General features: G+C 42.9%; 1 protein-coding gene across 2 annotated transcripts in view; it reads left to right on the plus strand.

The window, feature by feature from the left end:
• Positions 1–4,680: 4,680 nt before the first annotated feature.
• MARCHF5 (membrane associated ring-CH-type finger 5) overlaps positions 4,681–19,966 on the plus strand; it is a gene marked incomplete at both ends in the record, with an annotated part of 43,949 nt that continues 28,663 nt past the window's right edge. For both annotated transcript variants that reach the window (XM_080694947.1, XM_080694948.1), the window contains one exon: positions 4,681–4,715. In XM_080694947.1, coding sequence (XP_080551073.1) covers positions 4,681–4,715 — 35 coding nt within the window. The remainder of the gene's footprint in view (positions 4,716–19,966) is intronic.

The following is a 19,966-nucleotide window of genomic DNA, read 5'->3' on the forward strand; positions in this document are numbered from 1 at the left end:
TTTATTTGACCTCATAAACAGTTTATGTATAATTACTCTAACAGCTTTAATGAAATTAATTTGTGTACCATCACATTTAACCATTTTATTTTCATTTACTTAGAGGCTATGGTTGTCTAGGTGGACTTAAAATAGCCTTGAGCAATCCTCCTGCCTCACCTCCTGAGTAACTGGGAACTACAGGGGCTGACCACTGAGCCTCACTAACCCATTTTAAATGTATAACTCAATTGGGTTCCGTGTGTGTGTGTGTGTGTGTGTGTGTGTGTGTGTGTGTGTGGTACTAAGGGTGGAACTCAGGGGCATTCTACCTTTAAGCTACACCTCCAGGACCCCCCTTCTTTTTTTTTTTTTAAATAAGTCTTGTGTCAGTTACAGTAGCACACTTCCATGTGCTTGGAAGGCTGAGACAGGAGGATCACAGGTTTAAGGCTAGCCCCAGCAGCTGAGCGGGGCCCTCAGCACCTGAGCAAGACTCATCTCCAACCATGGATCCTCTTGTCTCAGCCTACCAAGTACTTGGATTACAGGAGTGTACCACCACGTCCAGCTGTTTTGGGGGGTTATATTTATAGAACCAAAGTCATCATAATCTAATTTTGTTTAATCTTTGTAATATAATGTACACATTTTGTAAATATCACCACTATTTATTCTTTGTGTGGGGAACAGGTATTGGGGATTGAACCCCAGGGTACTGTAGCACTGAGCTCCATTCCTGGCCCTTTTTATTATTTATTTTGAAACAGGGGGCTTACTAAATTGCCCAGGAAAGCCTCAAAGATGGGATCCTCCTTTCTCAGCCTCCCAAGCACAGGGATTACAGGTGTAGGCCATTGGGCCTGGCTAAATATCACCGCTATCTAATTCTAGAACCTTTCTAAAAAGAGAATTTCCTAAAAAGGAAACTTATATTCACCAGCAGTCACTGCTAATTTCCCCCAATCCCTCCTTCCAACTATGCAACCACTATGGTTTTGCCTATTCTTGCGATTTCGTGTAAATGGAGTCATACAATTTGTGTTCCCTGTGACTGGCTCCTTTGTCTTGACAGTGTTTTTAAGTTTTCTACGGTTATCACATATATCAGAACTTCATTCCTTGTTATCGCCTAAATAATATTTTATTGTATGGATATATCATATATAGCTCAACCACTTGTCAGTTGGTCGACATTTGGGTTGTTTCCACTATTGGGCTGTTATAAATAATTATGCTAAGAACAATCACAAATAAATCCATATGTAAGCATATGTTTTCATTTTTCTTAGGAAATACCTAGACATGAAATTACTGTGTCAGAAGCTGATCATTTTTCTTTTTTCCCTGTAGTACTGGGATCCCTAGGATCTTGTGCATGTTGGTAAAGTGCTCGACCACTACTTGGCTACATCTTGAGCTCTTTTTAAGACAGGGTCTTGCTAAGTTGCCCAGGCTGGCAACTAGCTTGGGATCCTCCTGCCTCAGCTGGGATTACAGGTATGCGCCACCATGTCTAGCAGTAGTTGATCATTCATAAGTGAATAACATTTGGGTTTTTTTTCTCACCATTCTGGGGTTCAAATCTGGGGCCTTGTGCACACTAGCCACAAACTACCACTAAGCTATACATATGCCCCTGATAATGTTTTTTTGTTTTTTGTTGGTACTGGGGGTAGAACCCAGAGGCTTTTTGCCTCCAGGCTATACTCTCAGACCTATTTTTTTACATTTTATTTGGAAACAGGGTCTCACTAAGTTGCTGAGAATCTCACTAAGTAGCTGAGGCTGGATTTGAACCTGTATGATCCTTCTGTCTCAGTCTCCCAAGCATGGGGATTACAAGCGTGTGCCACCACGCCTGGCAATAATGTAATTTTATTTTTACTTCAAAGAATTTTTGAAACAGCTGGAAAACTGAATTTTCATAAAAATGCAAATATAAAACATTTCTTGGTATAAAGTTAATCTGCACAAGGCTTTGCTATCAACAGAAATGTATCACATTTTCCAAGTCAAGGTCAAATAGAAATTCTAACATGAGATCAGAGATCCCTTTAGTGTAAAGCATAAAGCTAAATGGACTCTGCACTAGTCTAATTAATATACTATGAAAAAAATTGTTTTTAAAAAAGCAGGATGGCTATACCCAACTACTTCTGCTTAACCATTGCTTAAAAGAAAAATATTGGGCAGAGGAAGACTTAACAAAAGAGAAGAATTTAAAATATTAGGAGGACACACTGTGTAATCCCAGTCTTTTGGGGTTTTTTTGGTTGTTTGTTTTTTGTTGTTGTTTGTTTGTTTGTTTTGCCGTACTGAGGATTGAACCCAGAGGCATTCTTCCTGAGAGCTACACGCCCAGCCTGATTTTTTATTATTTTTGAAATGGTGTCTCACTAAGTTGCCGAAGGCCTAATTAGCTGAGGTTGGCCGAGAACCTGCCATCCTCCTGTCTCACCCTCCCAAATAATGGGGTTACAAATGTGTTCCACCATGCCCAGCTAATCCGTTATTCTGAGGCTGAGGCAGGAGAATTGAAAAATCCAGACCAGCCTGAGCAACACAGTGAGATCCTGTCTCAAAAAGGGGAGGGGGCTTGTAATCCCAGCATTTGGGAGACTGAGACAGGAGGATCGCAATTCGTGGACAGTCTCAGCTACTTAGTGAGGCCTTTTGCAACTCAGTGAGACCCTGTTTCAAAATAAAGAATTAAAAAATAGGGCTGAGGGTGTAGCTCAGAGGTAGAATGTCCCTAGGTTCCATCCCCATTACTGCAAAGAAAAAGTGAGGGAAGAGGTAGTGGGAGGGGGGAGGGGTTGTGGTACCCCACGCCTATAGGTCCAGTACTTGGGAGGCTGAGACTGGAGGATCATAGGTTAAAGAACAGCTTCAGTAATGCAGCAGGACTCTCATTAACCTAGCAAAGCCCTGTTTCCAAACAAAAAATAAAAAGGGCTGGGAGAGCCTGGCGTGGAGGCGCATGCTTGTAATCCCAGCATTCGGGCTAAGGAGGATTGCAGTTCGCGGACAGTCTCAGCTACTTAGTGAGGCCCTCCACAACTAAGAGACCCTGTTTCAAAATAAAGAATAAAAAATAGGGCAGGGGGTGTAGCTTGGAGGCCGAATGGCCCTGGGTTCCATCCCCAGACCCGCAAAAAAAAAAAAAAAAAAAAAAAAAAAAAGGGCTGGGGGTGTAGCTGGGTTCAGTCCTCAATAGTAAAAAAAAGGTGGGGAGCCTTCTGGGGATGTAGATCAGTGGTAGTGTCCCCCTGGATTCAATCCCCAGTAACACACACACACACACACACACACACACACACTTTAAAATATTAGATACATTAAAAAACATTCCCCTTATTAATTAGAATATCCCACAGCCTTTCATAAAAGCATGTTTCAGAAAGTAGGTCAAATAAACTTCTGGTCATATGCTTTTTATTTATTTATTTTTCCTGGCAAGGTACACTCGAGTTCAAGTATATTCAGAGAACAAACTTTGAACAGATGATTAAGAGCTGACTGTCAAACTGCACATTAAATAAGAACTTGAAAAACACATTTCTATTTCCAGAAAAAAAAAAAAAAAAAAACTCCTGCAGCAGCAATTAGGCATAATCAAGGGAAAGCGACCCAAACGCCCTGCCAATCACAGCACCAAAGAACGCCACAGGTCGTCCCCAATCCGGCAACCCTGCGAGCGAGCGCACAGCCTCCCCCTCCCCACAGCCCTTCCCGGAGGGTCCGCGAGCAGCCCGGGCGGCGAGCGGCGTCGGCCTCTCGGGTCCCCACCCCGTCCACCTGCTCGGAGGAGCCCAGAAATGGTCAACAGTTGACCCGCCTCAGAAGGAGCAACACACGTCCCTGACGACCCACAGCTGAGCGAGCCAGAGCTGTCTGCCCACGGCCGCGCTCGCTCCGGGGGCCGGCGAGCCCTGGGACGCCGCGGGCGGGCGGACCCTCCTCGCCCCCTCCCCGGCGCCCGCGAGCTCGGGGCAACGGTCGGGGGGCGGCGGCCCCCGCCCGCCCGCGGCCTCGGCGACCCCCTCCCGCGCCCGCTCCGGCCCTCCTCGGGGGGTCGTGTACCTTCCCCCAGAAACACGGGCTCGGGCGCGGGGCAGCCGGGCGCCCTGCCCGCCGGCCCCCGCCCTCGCCCGGCTGCGTCCCCACCTGCGGGCTGGCGCGGAGGAGAACGGACGCGGGCCGCGAGGGCGGACCTGGTGGCTACTGACAGCGGCGCGCCGCATGCTGGCGCCCGGCGGGGAGCGGCCCGCGGGACATGTCCGCCGAGGCGGAGACGCGGCGGCGGCGGTGGTCGGGCGGCGCGGCGCGGCGGCGTCCGGCGGGGGCGGCCCGGGGACTACATCTCCCAGGCTGCTCCGGGCGCCGCGTCGTGACCCCGGCGCGCACGGAGGCGGCGACTCTTACCTCACAGAGGTGGCGCCTCCGCCGGCGGCGACTCGGCGCCCGCGGTCCATGGACCGGAACCCCGGGCCGACGGGCAGGAACCCGGGCCGCGCTCGCCGCCTCCCCGCCCCCGGCTCCTCCTCCTCGCCGCCCGCCGCCGCCGCCGCCCGCCCGCCCGCGCCGCCGCCGCCGCCGCGCCCAGCCGCCCCGGGAGGCCGGGTGGCGGGGCCGCCGCGGGACTGAGGCCTACCCGCCGCCTCTGCGTGCCATTGTGCCCGGCCCGACCCGCCGACGATGCCGGACCAAGCCCTACAGCAGATGCTGGACAGGTACGGGCGCCTCGGGGAGCGCGGGGCCGCCGCCCGCGCCCGGCCTCGAGGCCCTCCGCCCCGAGTTCCACGGCCCGGGCCCGGCGGAGGGGCCCAAACTTTGGCGTCTGCGCTCGGGGTGGGGGGCAGGACCGAGCCAGGGGCCTGGGGGGGGAGGGGGGAGAGACTTAGAAACCTAGCGCAGGAGTGGCGTCTGGTTGTGTTGCTACGCTGTGGGGGAATGAAAGGTGCTCGTGGGCAGCCATAGAATTGGTTTCTTTTTCTCAGCCGTACCCTCCCCCCACCCAACCGTGTTGTAAAGTGTCAGCGATGTCACTGGGAGAAGAAGAGCTAGATGATCTTTGAGGGGGGGGGTGGAGACTTCTTTGCAATTTTTAGCCTCTTTTCAAAAACCAAGGATAAGCATTCTTTGGGAAACCTGATTAGGCTGGTTTCATTCTTCCTCTACCCCCCCCCCCATCTCCATCCCCACCCCCAAACTAAGGTCAGAGTATCCGCAAGGGAGGCTTAACGGTCATAGTAGAGTAGAGGTTATGGAAATCAGCCACAAGAGTCCAACACTGGGCGCTTAGCACACTTGACAATCGTTAAGTTCACTGAGAAAGTTTCAATTCATACTGGGGCCAGTAGCCCATTCCTGGGGGACTCCAGTCAGTAAAACTCTTCTGAAGTCGGCTGCACCGCCCCCTGCCGTCCAGATTCTAGTCAATGGGCTGTACCCTGAATTTTTGGAGACTTTATTTTACGTAATTTTTGGTGATGGAGCTCCACCCCAGGGACATCCTACCTCTGAGCGACACCTCCAGTCATATAGATAGATAGATAGATGGATGTAGATAGAGATCTACATCTAACTATATTTATTTTGAAACAGGGTCTCCTTAAGTTGCTGAGGCTGGCCTTGAACCTGTAATTCTCCTACCTTAGTCTCAAGTACTAGGATTTCAAAAGTACACCACCACACCCTGCTGTTGGAGACTTTAAATACACTCTCTCCCTTAGCCAAGTCTTAACTTCCTGTCGTAGCCAATTGTACGGGCTAATTCATAATGTTTGTGGCTGCTTACAATGCCCAGTATACTGCTCTTGCCACCCGTTCAGCAGGTGGTACCGCTTTTTGTTCTGAGTAAAGGTCCAACTGTAAGGTATTAAATGAAGGGCCTCCCTTCATTTGAGATTATACCCACTTACATGCCATTTTCTGCTACATCCAGAACATAAACCACCAAGAGTACCACACCACCCAAAGGGGGTCTTAGAATTTTGAGACATTTAAGATAGAAATTATGTCGTTGACTTTTTTTCATTTGGGATGACTCTTGATTCATCTAGTCCTTGTTTCAGGTCAATATTCTGACAGTTGTTTTGTGTAACCCTTTTAAAATATGTATATTTGTGGTTTTTAAGCTCTTAAAAAGTGAAAACTTACTCATTGTTTACCTTAAATCCTAGGACAGAGCTTGGTACTAAGCAGGTAATCAGGAAGTATTTGTTGTATGAACTTGTCAGCTTCTCCAGTTATCTGGGGATTTGATTGTTTACCAAGTTTCCCTTCATTATAATTTAGCATACTGGCAAATTGTGGCATACTAAAATATGCCCAGAGACCACCTTCTGTCACTACCAATTCCAATCAAATGAGACTCTGTTCTGGTGCAGGATATTTTATAAAAATTAATTTTAATTTTTTCCTTTGAGGGAAAAAATGGCTTTTACAAGGTGAATTTTAGAAAATTCTTATGTTTAAAAACTGTCCTGATTTTTCACACAGTCATTAAAGATTTCCATAAAAGTAAAAGCCAAGGGGTACTAATGAGACATTTTACTCTTCTTAACATTAATTTGGAAATTCTGGCTATCATTTACTGAAACAGGTAACTATAACACTAGCTTACTTGCACAATCGTACCTTTTTGACATACATAAAGGCAGTTTTTGTTTTACAAGCTGCTAGGGATTTAACCTAGGGACTAGTGCATGCTAGGCAAATGCTGTACTACAGAGCAGACAGTCATCAAGGTAGTTTTTAAAAAGCATGGCTTTCAAAAACCTTTATTGCTTAAGTCAGTAGTTTGTAACCTAATTCCATGTTAGAATCACTCAAGGAGCATTTTAAAATAGGATCGATGCTTGGACCCTGCCCAAAACTAATGACATCACAAGTTTCTAATTTTTCCACTTGGTAGCTGTGTGATATAGATTTTATTTATATTTTGAGTTTTTGTATTCTAATTTATGAGATGGGAATATCCTACCCCACAGGGTTGTATTAAATGAGAGCAGGCATCTTTATAAAACATTGCTCATACAAGTTAGGTAGGCAGAAAGTATTTAAGGCTAGTCTAGCTGCTTTTCCCCCATCTCCTTCATATTTATTAACATCTTAGTCCAGGCTGGCGCTACAGGCAAATTGAGCACAAAGATGCTTAACATGGTTCATTTCAGGAATACTGACAGGCCCAGGAGGTGAAAATATGTCAGCCTATTAGGGACCACAGTTCTTTTTATGAATTTAGCTTCTCCCCATTTTTTTTTGAGGAACAGAACTTAGTTCAGATAACTTTCCATGTGTTTATTTCTTCAATAAAGGTTTTATCCTTGCAAAGACTAAGGGAATGTATAGAACATTGTCTTATTACTTCTAGGTTTAAAATTACATGTTTTAGAGTCGGGCGTGGTGGCGCATGCTTGTAATCCCAGCATTCGGGAGGCTGAGACCTGGAGGATCGCGGTTTGCCGACAGCCTCAGCTACTTAGTGAGGCCCTCTGCAACTCAGTGAGACCCGGTTCCAAAATAAAGAATAAAAAATAGGGCAGGGGGTGTAGCTCAGAGGTCAAATGCCCCTGGGTTCCATCCCCAGACCCACAAAAAAAACCCACAAAATTATATGTTTTATAGTGAGTCGGTTATTAGACCTTTGTATAATACATGCAAAGCCCCAGTACTTGGGAGGCTGTGATAGCATTGCAGGTTCGAGGCCAGCCTCAGCAACTCATTGAAGTTCAAGACCAGCCTTGGCAACTTAGTGATACCCTGCTTCAAAATGAAAAGGCCTGGGCAATGGAGTACAATCCTCACTCAGTACTCTGGGTTCACTCCCTAGTATTACACACACACACACACACACACACACACACACACACTACTAAGTGCCTACATATGCCTAGCACAATTCTGGGATCTTAGTATATAATAAAAGCATAATGAAAATGTCCATGGAACTTAAAATTCAGTGATGTTTGTGTTCCAGAAACTGCCAGTGAAGGTAATTTTTATTGTAACATAAGTGGTATGTTCAGTTTATACCACTTACTCTTTGGGGGGCTTTTAAACTACTGTCAACCTATTTGTTTTCCCAATACTGGGTATGGAACCCAGGGGTATTCTACCTCCGAGCTATACCTCCAGTCCCATTTTTTTATTCTTTATTTTGAAACAGGGTCTCAGTAAGTAGCTGAGGCTGGCTTCAAACCTGAGATCCTGCTATCTCAGCCTCCCAAGCACTGGTTTTATAGCCTGTGCCACCATGCCCAGCTTTAATGTCAACAGATCAATTACTTTGTCCTTTGCAAACAACTAACTTTAATTCAGCTGTAATTTATCTTGATAATCTGATTATTGCAATATTTCAATATTTGTATATGGAAAGAGTATATATTCATGTGCATGTAGTGTGTGTGTGTGTGTGTGTGTGTGTGTGTGTGTGGTACTAGGGATGGAACCCAGGGACATTCTACCTTCAAGCTCCACCCCCAGCCCTATTTTTTATTCTTTATTTGGAAAAAGGGTCTCATTGAGACCCTTTTTTTTTTCCAAATAAAGAATAAAATTACTTACTGCGAACCTCAGTAAGTAGCCAAGGCTGGCTTTGAACCTATGCAATCCTCCTGTCTCAGCCTCCCAAGTACTGGGATTACAAGCATGAGCCACCACGCCCGCCTTGCCTTATTATTTTTAAAAGTAAGACAATCAAAATGCATGCACACGAGAGAGCTGGGCATGGTGGTGCATGCTTGTAATCCCAGCTGAGGAGGCTGAGACAGGAGGATTACACAGGTTTGAAGCCAGCCTCAGCTACTTAGTGAGGCTCTTAGCAACTTCGTGAAACCCTGTTTCCAAATAAATTGTAAAAATAGGTCTGGGAGTATATACCGGAGGTAGAAAAGCCCCTCGGTTCCATCCCCAGTACCACACACACACACACACACACACACACACACACAAATAGTAATAATAGTAAGTTACTGTTTTAGCTAAATTATTTTACATATATATATATATATATATATATATATATATATATATTTTTTTTTTTTTTTTTTTTTTTGGTGGTACTGGGGTTCCTGGAAGCCCTTCTACCTCCGGGCTACACTCCCAGACCTATTTTTACATTTTTATTTGGAAACAGGGTCTCCTAAGCCAGTGCACGCGGCTGGCTTCGAACCTGCGCGATCCTCCTGTCTCTGCCTTCCAAGCGCGGGGATTACAAGCGTGCGCCACCACGCCCGGCCATTTTACCTATATTTTAATGGAAGCATTTCCATTCATGTATATACAGTATTCTACAATATTATCAATTTATCTAGAAGTGAACTAACATTTTCCCAAAGGGGTGTGTGTGTGTGTGTGTGTGTGTGTGTGTGTGTGTGTGTACACGCACACATGGTACTGGGGATTGAACCCCGAGGCATTCGACCTGTGAGCTACACCCCCAACCCTATTTTTATTTTTATTTTGAAACAAGGTCTTGCTATGTTGATGAGAGTCCTGCTAGATTGTTGAGTCTGTCCTTAAACCTGCTTCCCAAGTACTGGGGTTGCAAGCATGAGCCACCACACCTGTCTCCCCAACTTTTACTTGACTTTTCAGTTTTTGATTTGGGAGGTTTTTGTTGTTGTTTTTGTTGTTTTGTTTTTGTTTTTACATATTGGGGATTGAACTTAGAGGCACTCTACCACTGAGCTATATCCCCAGCCTGTTTTCAGAAATTTTTATTATTTATTTATTTATGTATTTATTGCAGGTCTGGGGATGTAACCCAGGGGCATTTGACCTCCGAGCTACGGCCCTATAATAGGCCTCTGAGCCATATTTTTTATTCTTTATTTTGAAACCCGGTCTCACTGAGTTGCAGAGGGCCTCACTAAGTAGCTGAGGCTGTCCGCAAACCGTGATCCTCCTGTCTCAGCCTCCCAAATGCTGGGATTACAAGCGTGTGTCACCATGCCCGGCTAATCAGAAATATTTAGCCAGTCTTAACTAAGTTACCTGAGCTAGCATTGAACTTGAAAATTCTCCTGCCTCAGCCTCCTGAGTAATTTTTAATCTTTGATAGGCTATTCTTATAGTCCACCATCTGTAAAGTCCTGTTTTCTTTCTTTCCAGATTTCGCTTATCAATATTGTAAATTACTGTGAGTATACAACTGTGTGAGAGTGATGGGAAGGGAAATGATTTTTCTAGTGTCATGAGTGATTTGGGGTCACAAATATCATTGCCTTGAAATTTTAACCACTCATAAGCCAGGCTGGGTGGTGCACTCTTGTAATCCCAGTACTTGGGAGGCTGAGACAGGAGGATCCAGGTTCTTGGTCAGCCTCAGCTAGTTAGGCTCATTTTCAAAATAAAGAATAAAAAAAAAAAAAAATCAGGCTGGGGTTGTAGCTCGGAGGTAGAATGCCCTAGGATTTAATCCTCAGCACCACACACACAAAAAAAAGATTAACAATATAGAGATAAATACAAGGAATATTGTAACAAATCACAGGAATAGACATCAGATTTGAAGATTGTGTCTGGTAAGAGATACTTCTGGAAACGACTTTTGCTTCTCCCATCACACAGTAAACACTCAGGAATTTGTTGAGGTTCTTTTTAATCACTTGTATTTTAGTAAGTACGCAAGGACTATAGCCATAATGTCCCTAGAACAGTCAGATAGGAGAAAGAACAAGGAGAATGATCTGCTTCCTTTTCCCTCCCACATTGACAAAGCAAATTAGAATCCTCATTCTGTGAAGATTTTACCTTTCATAGATATATATGTCCCTGAGGAGACCAGGGAAGTTATACTGTGATAGAAAAATGCTATCTTTTTCTGCTTTATGTAACCATTGAAGCGATTTCTCTTTTATCAGTGGACATCTTTTTCTTAATCATATCACTTTCTCATTTTTGACAATTACAGACCAATACTTGGAATTGAAGACCACTAATAGTTATATTTGCTTCCATATAGTGTAAAAAGTGGAAATGTTACAGATAAAATCCCCACTGACCACTTCCTCAGTCCCATATGTTCCTTTCATCTCTGCTTCAATATCATGAAGTGGCCTTCTATTCTCAGCCTTCTTTGTTTGTTTTTATATATAAAAATGTATTTATATGCCACTTTTTTCCTTAAATCATTTCTTTATTCTTCCTTTTTATTATCCTTATTTGTGTGTGTGTGTGTGTGTGGTACTGGGAGTGGAACCCAGGGGCTCTCTACCTCCAGGATATACTCCCAGACCTATTTTATATTTTATTTGGAAACAGGGTCCCACTAAGTTGCTGAGAGCCTCACTAAGTAACTGAGGCTGGCTTCGAACCTGTGCAATCCTCCTGTCTCAGCCTCCCAAGTGCGGGGATTACAAGCGTGTGCCGCCACGCCCGGCTCCAATAATTTCTTAATCGGTAATGGTAATGATTTTTTTCTTAATCCTCATCTCCTTGACATATATATAATAGAGATGAGACTGATGATATCTCCACCCCTACTATTACTGCTGCTGTTTTTCTCCTCCTTTGTACTAGAAATCAAACTCCAGTTCTCTACCTCTGAGCTAATATCCAGCCCTTTTTATATTTAAAGGCAGAAGACTAGTTATATTGTGTTCAGAACTTATTGATTGCAAAAGAATAAATACAGATCAACTTCCCTGGTTTAAATTTAATTACTTGTTTTAAAACAGATTATTTTGTAAATTTGACCATCTATGTTAAATGCCTTGAAAATTCAAAGCAGAAAGTAAAATCACAGAAAACCAGAAGTTTTCTCAATACATCTGGACAGACCTTTTTTTTTTTTTTTTTTTTTTTTTTTGAGGGTCTAGGGATGGAACCCCCGGGGGCATTCGACCTCTGAGCTACATCCCCTGCCCTATTTTTTTTTATTCTTTATTTTGAAACAGGGTCTCACTAAGTTGCTGAGTACATCACTAAGTAGCTGAGGCTGTCCGCGAACCACAATCCTATGGTCTCCACCTCCCAAGTGCTAGGATTACAAGGAGGCGTCACCACACCCTGCTAGATAGGCATTTGCTTGTAGTTTTGGGATTCAAAATCTTTTTTCCAAGTCAGGTGTGATGGCACACGCTTGTAATTCCAGCATTCAGGAGGCTTGAGACAGCAGGATCACAGTTCGCAGACATCCTCAGCTACTTAGGCCCTTAGCAACATAATACAAAAATAGGACTAGGGGTGTTGTTTGGAGGTAGAATGCCAGCTACAGCACTGCAAAAAAAAAAAAAAATCTTTTTTCCATACATCACATAGATGCCCTCTTTGTAGGCACAGCCTTACAGTAATGAGAACCTGGTTGGTGCACATAACTTTTACAAATTCAAGTGGAAAACTTACTCTTTCTTTATGGATTAAATCTTGCTCTTTTTTTTCTTAAGTCAAAGCTTTATTTTCATTCAGCTTTTCTTCTACCGCTTTCGGAGGTATTCCTTCTTACACCATCTTTCCATGTATCTGGAGTGGTCACAGTACCAAGTTTCTTTTCATATTTTTCACACACCATCCCCAGAAACAGCAGCAGTTTGAAAACATCAATGCTACTGTCAGTAAAGGATTCCCCTTTGACTGCATCAGCCCTCTTCCAGCCTGAATGCCCTCGGTTTCCATCTACCACTTATTTTTTAATTTGAGAAACAGTTTTTTTTTGTTATTTATTTATTTATTTATTTATTTATTTATTTATTTATTTATTTATTTATTTTGGTGGTACTAGGGATGGAACCCTTATACATCCAGGCTACACTCTCAGACCTATTTTATATTTTTATTTGGAAACAGGGTCTCTTAAGCCAGCAAGGCTGGCTTCGAACCTGTGCAATCCTCCTATCTCTGCCTTCCAAGCACAGGGATTACAAGCTTGTGCCACCATGCCCAGCTATTTTTATTTTACTTATTTATTTTTTGGTAGTAGTACTGGGGGGGGGCAGGGGCTTTTCGACAACCAGGCTACACTCCCAGACCTATTTTATATTTTATTTGGAAACAGGGTCTCACTAAGTTGCTGAGAGTCTAAGTAGCTGAGGCTGGCTTCGAACCTGTGCAATCATCCTGTCTCAGCCTCCCAAGCATGGGGATTACAAGCATGAGCAACCACACCCGGTGAGAAACCGACCTCCAAGCTATACCCTCTGCCCTATTTTTTATTTTTTATTTTTTATTTTGAAACTGGGTCTCACTGAGTTGCAGAGGGCCTAAGTAGCTGAGGCTGTCCTTGAACTAGGGTCCTCCTCTCTCAGCCTCCCAAATGCTGGGTTTACACATGTGTATCACCACACCCTGCTTCTTTTATTTTTAATGCTGTCTCAGCCTCCCAAATGTTGGGATTACTAGCAGGTACCACCACACCCAGCTCCCTTTGTGTTTTATTTTGATACAGTCTCACTAAATTTCCCAGGCTGACCTCATACTTGAAACCTTCTCACCTCAGCCTCTAGAATCACTTGGATTACACCACCATGCCTAGCTCTTTTCATTCTTTATGACATTCAGTGCCTAGAATAATATTCTAAAAACACCACTTTTAGAGCAGGGCATAGTGGCGCACGCTTGTAATCCCAGCACTTGGGAGGCTGAGACAGGAGGATCGCACAGGTTCGAAGCCAGCCTCAGCTACTTAGTGAGGCTCTCAGCAACTTAGTGAGACCCTGTTTCCAAATAAAGTATAAAATGGGTCTGGAAGTATATCCCAGAGGTAGAAAAAAACCCTAGGTTCCACCCCCAGTACTACAAAAAAAACCCCACCATTAAAAAAAAAAATGACCTTATTACTCAAAACTTATATTGTGTTTGTTTGTGTGTGTGTGTTTTGCTAGGGATTGAACCCGGGCCTTCAACCTCTGATCTACACCCCCAGCCATATTTTGTTTTTCATTTGGAAACAGGGTCTCACTTAAGTTACTGAGAGTGGCTTTGAACCTGTAATCCTCCTATCTCAGCTTCTCCAGTACTGGGACTTACAGGCATGTGTCACCACATCCAGCTTCTTAGTAAATTTAAATTCTTTAGCCTGTCCTTTCTTTCTAATCTCATCATTATTCACATTTTCTGTTCTCTTTATTATGTTAAAGGTACTAAGTATATGACTGGCACTAACTACTTTTTATGAATAAGTATGCAAGACTTCTGTCCAGGGCAAACTGGTTTGCTCTCTTTCCTCCAAACACATGGTGTTCTTTTTGGCATCTAAATTCAAGGTCCTAACCATTCTTCAAGACCTAAAGGTTCTTTCTCATTTATGTAGTTTTTCTGACCATTTTAGCCAGAAATATTTTTCCCTTTTCTCCTGACTTATGTAGCAATTTCTCTCTAGTACCTCCTAACTCTTGAAATGCCACAGTTCATGTAGAAGGTGATAATATTTATATGGCACATTGGAGTAACTGGAAGGGATTTGGATCTCTGGAGGAGGCTCCATATGGCTGCTTAAAAGTTCCCTAACAAAAATAAAACACATGGTATTGTGTTCTGGTTGAAATAGTCTTTTAAAAAAGGAAAATGGTTGGCTGATCGTGGTGGTACGTGCTTGTAATCCAGCATTCAGGAGATGGAGACCAGAGGATTGTGGTTTGCGAACGGCCTCAGCTACTTAGCAGCGAGGCCCTTCGCAACTTTGTGAGACCCTGTTTCAAAAACTAAAACGACTAAAACTAGGACAGGGGTGTAGCTTAGAGGTACAATGCCCCTGGGTTCCGTCCCCAGTACTAAAAAAAAAAAAAAAAGAAAGAAAGAAAGAAAGCTGGTGTTGCATCCATGCCTCTTTGCTTACTGTGTGGCCTTAGACTGGTCACTTTACCTTTCTAGATTTTTGCTTCCTTGTTTAAGATATAACTAATTGTGCTTTCTGAGATCAGAGATAGGGGGAAAGAATATACACCCATAAATGGTTCCTTTCATTATGATATATTTCCCTTCTGCTTTACATTTTGGTAATGTGTCATGACTTTGGTTCTGTCTCTTTGTTGGATCCTGATTTTTTAACTTACATTCCAGATGGATGAACAACATACAGACTTTGTCTCCTGATCAAAGTTCCAGAATACATGGGATGTTGAACTTTGAATCTTGAGGCCAGTTGTCTAGACTGACCTTAAACTTGTCCTTCTGCCTTAACCTCCAACTAGCTGGGACTACAGATATATGCCACCGTACCTAGCGAAATAATGGCTTTAGATTTGTCTCTTTGGGTTCTCTTTTCTTGTCTTCACATAATAGTGATTTATTCTTCGCTATCTGAACCAATCATGATACTTCCCTGTATTGTGTAAACTACTGTGTCCCAACCTGGTGGATGGTATATATAGAAGTATATAGTTTATATTGTCAGCAAGCACGAGCACGAGGCTTTTTTTTTTTTTTTTTTTGGGTCGGGTCTGGGGATGCAACCAAGGGGCATTTGACCTCCAAGCTACACCCCTGCCCTATTTTTTATTCTTTATTTTGAAACAGGGTCTCACTAAGTTGAAGAGGGCCACACTAAGTAGCTAAGGCTGTCTGCAAACTGCCATCCTCCTGTCTCGGCCTCCTGAATGCTGGGATTATAAGTGTGCGCCACCATGCCCGGCTTAGCAGGAGGCATTTTAAAAGCTTTAGAAGGAAAAGAAGCTAGTGGAAGAAAGTGCATTGAGAGACTTTGGATGAATGTTGTAAGTATGGTATGGCTTGTTGAAAAATTGGGAAATGACTGGGAATCTAGAACCTTTCTTACCAAATGCCAAATTGCTAGGTAGAATTGCTTTATGTGCTAATGGTAAGAAAATTGCATCCATAAATTCTAGCTATAGATGTAAAGTTGACAACATCAGTATAATCATAATCAATGTTATTGCTAATGTATTTAGAGATTATATATGTGTCAGATAATTTTTTTGATACAGGGGTGGAACCCAGGGGCATTCTATCTCTGAGCTATACCCTCAACTCTATTTTTAATTCTTTATTTTGAAACAGGATCTCACTGAGTTGCAAAGGGCCTCAGTAAGTAGCTGAAGCTGTCCTCAAACTGTGATCCTCCTGTCTCAGCCTCCCAAATGCTGGGATTACAAGCATGTGCCACCATGCCTGGCTTCAGATAATTCTTAAGCAGTTTGTCGATCATATATTTAACCCTTTATAGTAGGGGACCTTAAAACCATTTATTTTGTTGTTGTTGTTGTTGTTTGATTTTTTTTTTTTTTGCATTCTACCTCCAAGCTATATATCAACCCCTATTTTTATTCTTTATTTATTTACTTATTTTTTTTTTTTTATTTTGGTACTGGGAATGGAACCCAGAGGCATTTCAGCTCTAAGCTACACCCCCAGCTCTATTTTTTATTCTTTATTTTGAAACAGGGTCTCAGCTGCAAAGGGTCTCACTAAGTAGCTGAGGCTGTCTGTGAACCACAATCCCCCTGTCTCAGCCTCCCAAATGCTGGGATTACAAGCATGTACCACCACACCTGGCTTTTATTCTTTATTTTGAAACAGGATGTCACTAAGTTGTGGAGGCCCTCACTAGCTGAGGCTAGCCGCAAACCTGTGATCCTCCTGTCTCAGCCACCCAAGTACTGGGATTACAAATGATGTGCCCCACCACACCTGGCTCTTAAAACTTTTTGTTGTTGTTGTTTGCGGTACTGGAATAGAACCCAGAAGCATTCTACCCTTGAGCTACACCCCCAGCCCTATTTTTTAGTCTTTATTTTGAAACAGGGTTTCACTGAGTTGCAAAGGGCCTCACTAAATAGTAGCTGAGGCTGCTGGCAAACCCCGATCCTTGTGTCTCAGCCTCCCAAATGCTGGGATTACAAGCATGTGCCACCACGTCTAGCTTCAAAATGTTTTTGAAATAATTTAACAATATACAGGATTAGAAATGAAGCTAATTGTAGGGAAATACAGCTATCAAAATATTTAAGATCTGATATAGTAATATAAACTGTGTATGTATGTGTGTGGTACTGGGAATTGAACCTAGGAGTATTTTACCTCTGAGCTATACCCCCAGCCCTTTTTAATTTTTATTTTGAAACAAAATCCCAGTAAGTTGTGGAGGTCTGTCCACCAACCTGCGATCCTCCTGTCTCGGCCTTCCCAAATACTGGGATTACAAGCATGTGCCACCACACCTGGCTTAAAATACAAGATTTATCAGTTGGTCTAATAACTAACTTCAAATTATAGAGATAGACCAAGTGTTATTTCAGGATCTATGTGTCTATAAAATATGAAAATTTATAGTTGCTACATGTACTAATTTATAATTAGCATACTGCTAATATTACTGCGGTTTGCTTGTATTTCTCATTGAAGAAAAAGCTCAATTTTAGCTAGACTCAGTGGCATACACGTATAATACTAGTTTCAAAATAAAAATTAAAAAGAGTTAGGGGTGTAACTCAGAGGTAAAATGCTCCTGGATTAAATCCTCAGTAACACACACACAAAAAAGCCAAGTTTTATTTAGAGTTTAGTGAAAATAAACAGTAATTTCTTTTTTTTTTTTTGGTAGTACTGGGGTTCCTGGAAGCCCTTCTTCCTCTGGGCTACACTCCCAGACCTATTTTATATTTTTGAAACAGGGTCTCTTACACCAGCGCGGCTGGCTTCGAACCTGCTCGATCCTCCTGTCTCCGCCTCCCAAGCGTGGGATTACAAGCGTGCGCCACCACGCCCGGCAACAGTAATTTCTTTACTACTGAATTTACCAGCCCCTTCTAAATTGTTCGTAGAACCCAGAATGGCCCTTTCTTGGGACTGGGAATGTAGCATAGTAGTAGAGCACTTTCCTAGCTTGCATCTGGCCCTGGGTTCAATTCCCAGCACTGCTAAAAACTAAAAGAATCTCTGCTTTACAACTTAAGATATGTTATCATTAAGCAGGGAGTGGTGGCACATGCAGCATTCTAATTCCAGCATTCAGGAGGCTGAGACCAGAGGAACACGGTTCGCGGACAGCCTCAGCTACTTAGTGAGGCCCTCTGCAACTTAGTGAGACCCTGTTTCAAAATAAAGAATAAAAAATAGAGCAGGGGGTATAGCTCGGAGGTAGAATACCCCTGGGTTCCATCCCCAGACCCTCAAAAAAGAAACAAACAAGATATGCTATCGTTAAACATGTACACGTGGTGAGCTAAAATTTGAATATGGATAATGTGACTCAAAATCCCAGGGGTTTTTGTTTTTGTTTTTTGTACTGGGGGCTAAACTCAGGGACATTCTACCTCTGAGCTATACCTCTAGCTTTGTTTTAGTTTTTATTCTGAAACAGGGTCTTACTAAGTTGTTAAGACTGGACTCAAACCTGCAATCCTCCTCTCTCAGCCTCCCAAGTACTAGGATTACAGATGTGCACCACTGTGCCTGACTAAAGCCCAGGTTCTTTAATCAGATAGAATATGCTTCAATAATCTTTTCCCAAAAATAATTTAGATTTTTTTCCTTAGGAATGTTTTAAGCATTTAATTAATTAATTTTGTGTTGCTGGAGATTTGTGGGCATTCTATTTACAAGTACACCCCTGCCCCTATTTAATTTTTTTATTTGGATATATGGTATTGCTAGGTGATTGAGAGGCTTGCTAAGTAGCTGAGACTTGTCTGCAACCACGATCCTTTGGTCTCAGCCTCCCAAGTACCAGAATTACAGATGTGCACCACTACACCCTGCTACTGTTAAATTTAAAAGCCAAATGGCTTAAGATTTTGTTCATAGTGAGTTTAGAGTGGAATTTTGTTCCTAAAATATGATGAATTAAGCAGACTTATATAAAGGGAAGAAATAAAGAGGAAAGGCTAGAGCAAGGGCTCGCAAACTTTATATATAAGAGTATACACGATTACCTGTGGGGCTATTAAAAGTTTTAGGCATGCCAGGCGTGGTGGCACACGCTTGTTATTTATCCCAGCATTTGGGAGGCTGAGACCGGAGGATCGCGGCTCACAGACAGCCTCAGCTACTTAGGCCCTCCACAACTTAGTGAGACCCTGTTTCAAATTAAAAAGAATAAAAAATAGGGCAGGAAGCTATTTTTTATTAGCTCGGAGGTCGAATGACCCTGGGTTCCATTCCCAAACCCTAAAATAAAATAAGAAGTTTCAGGCATCCACAGTTTCTGATTCTGTAGGTCTGAGATCAGGTTTGAGATTTTGCATTTCTGCCAAGTTCTAAGTGATGCTTATGAATCACTTTATTCTAAGAGAGATTGGAGAGAAGGGTGAAAATAGACTCTTAGAGTTTGCTCAGAATGATAATTTCTCTTTTTTCCCCCTTGGATTTGGGTAAACTTTGGAAAAATTGTTAGTTTTGTCTTAAAATGGTGCTGGGGATTACAGGGCCTTCCATAGCATATAATTCTCACCTTTGTAGAGTTTTTAAATTGCCATTCCATAAATTATAACCCCCCAAAAAGCGATAATTTGTGGGGCATAGTGGCACATACCTGTAATCCTACTACTTAGGAGACTGAGACAGGAGCATCGCAGGTTTGAGGCAATCTCAGCAATTTAGAGAAGCCCTTAGCAATTTAGTGAGACCCTGTTTCAAAATAAAACTAAAATAAGGTTGGCATGTGGCTTTAATGTATAATGCCTCTGGGTTTATTCCCCAGTACCAAAAGGAAAAAAATGTGATAACTTGAATCAAAGTAAAATTATAAGCTGGGAATGGTGGTACACACTAATAATCCTAGTACTTGGGAGGCTGAGACAGGAGGATCCAGGTTTGAGGCCAGCCTCAGCTATTTAGTGAGGCCCTCCGCAACTTAGACCCTATTTCAAAATAAAGAATAAAAAATCAGGCTGGGAGTATAGCTTGGAGGTAGAATGCCCCTGGGTTCAATCCCTGGTACCACACACACACACACACACACACACACACACACACACACAGAGTAAAATTGTATAATAGTTATGTTATATTATATTGACCCAGAAATGCAAATGTTGTGACACTATCAGTAAAAAGTCTGGATTTCAAAATATTTGAAGGA

This window comes from Muscardinus avellanarius (genome assembly GCF_963383645.1).
Source record: "Muscardinus avellanarius genome assembly, chromosome: 4".
Lineage (NCBI taxonomy): Eukaryota > Metazoa > Chordata > Mammalia > Rodentia > Gliridae > Muscardinus > Muscardinus avellanarius.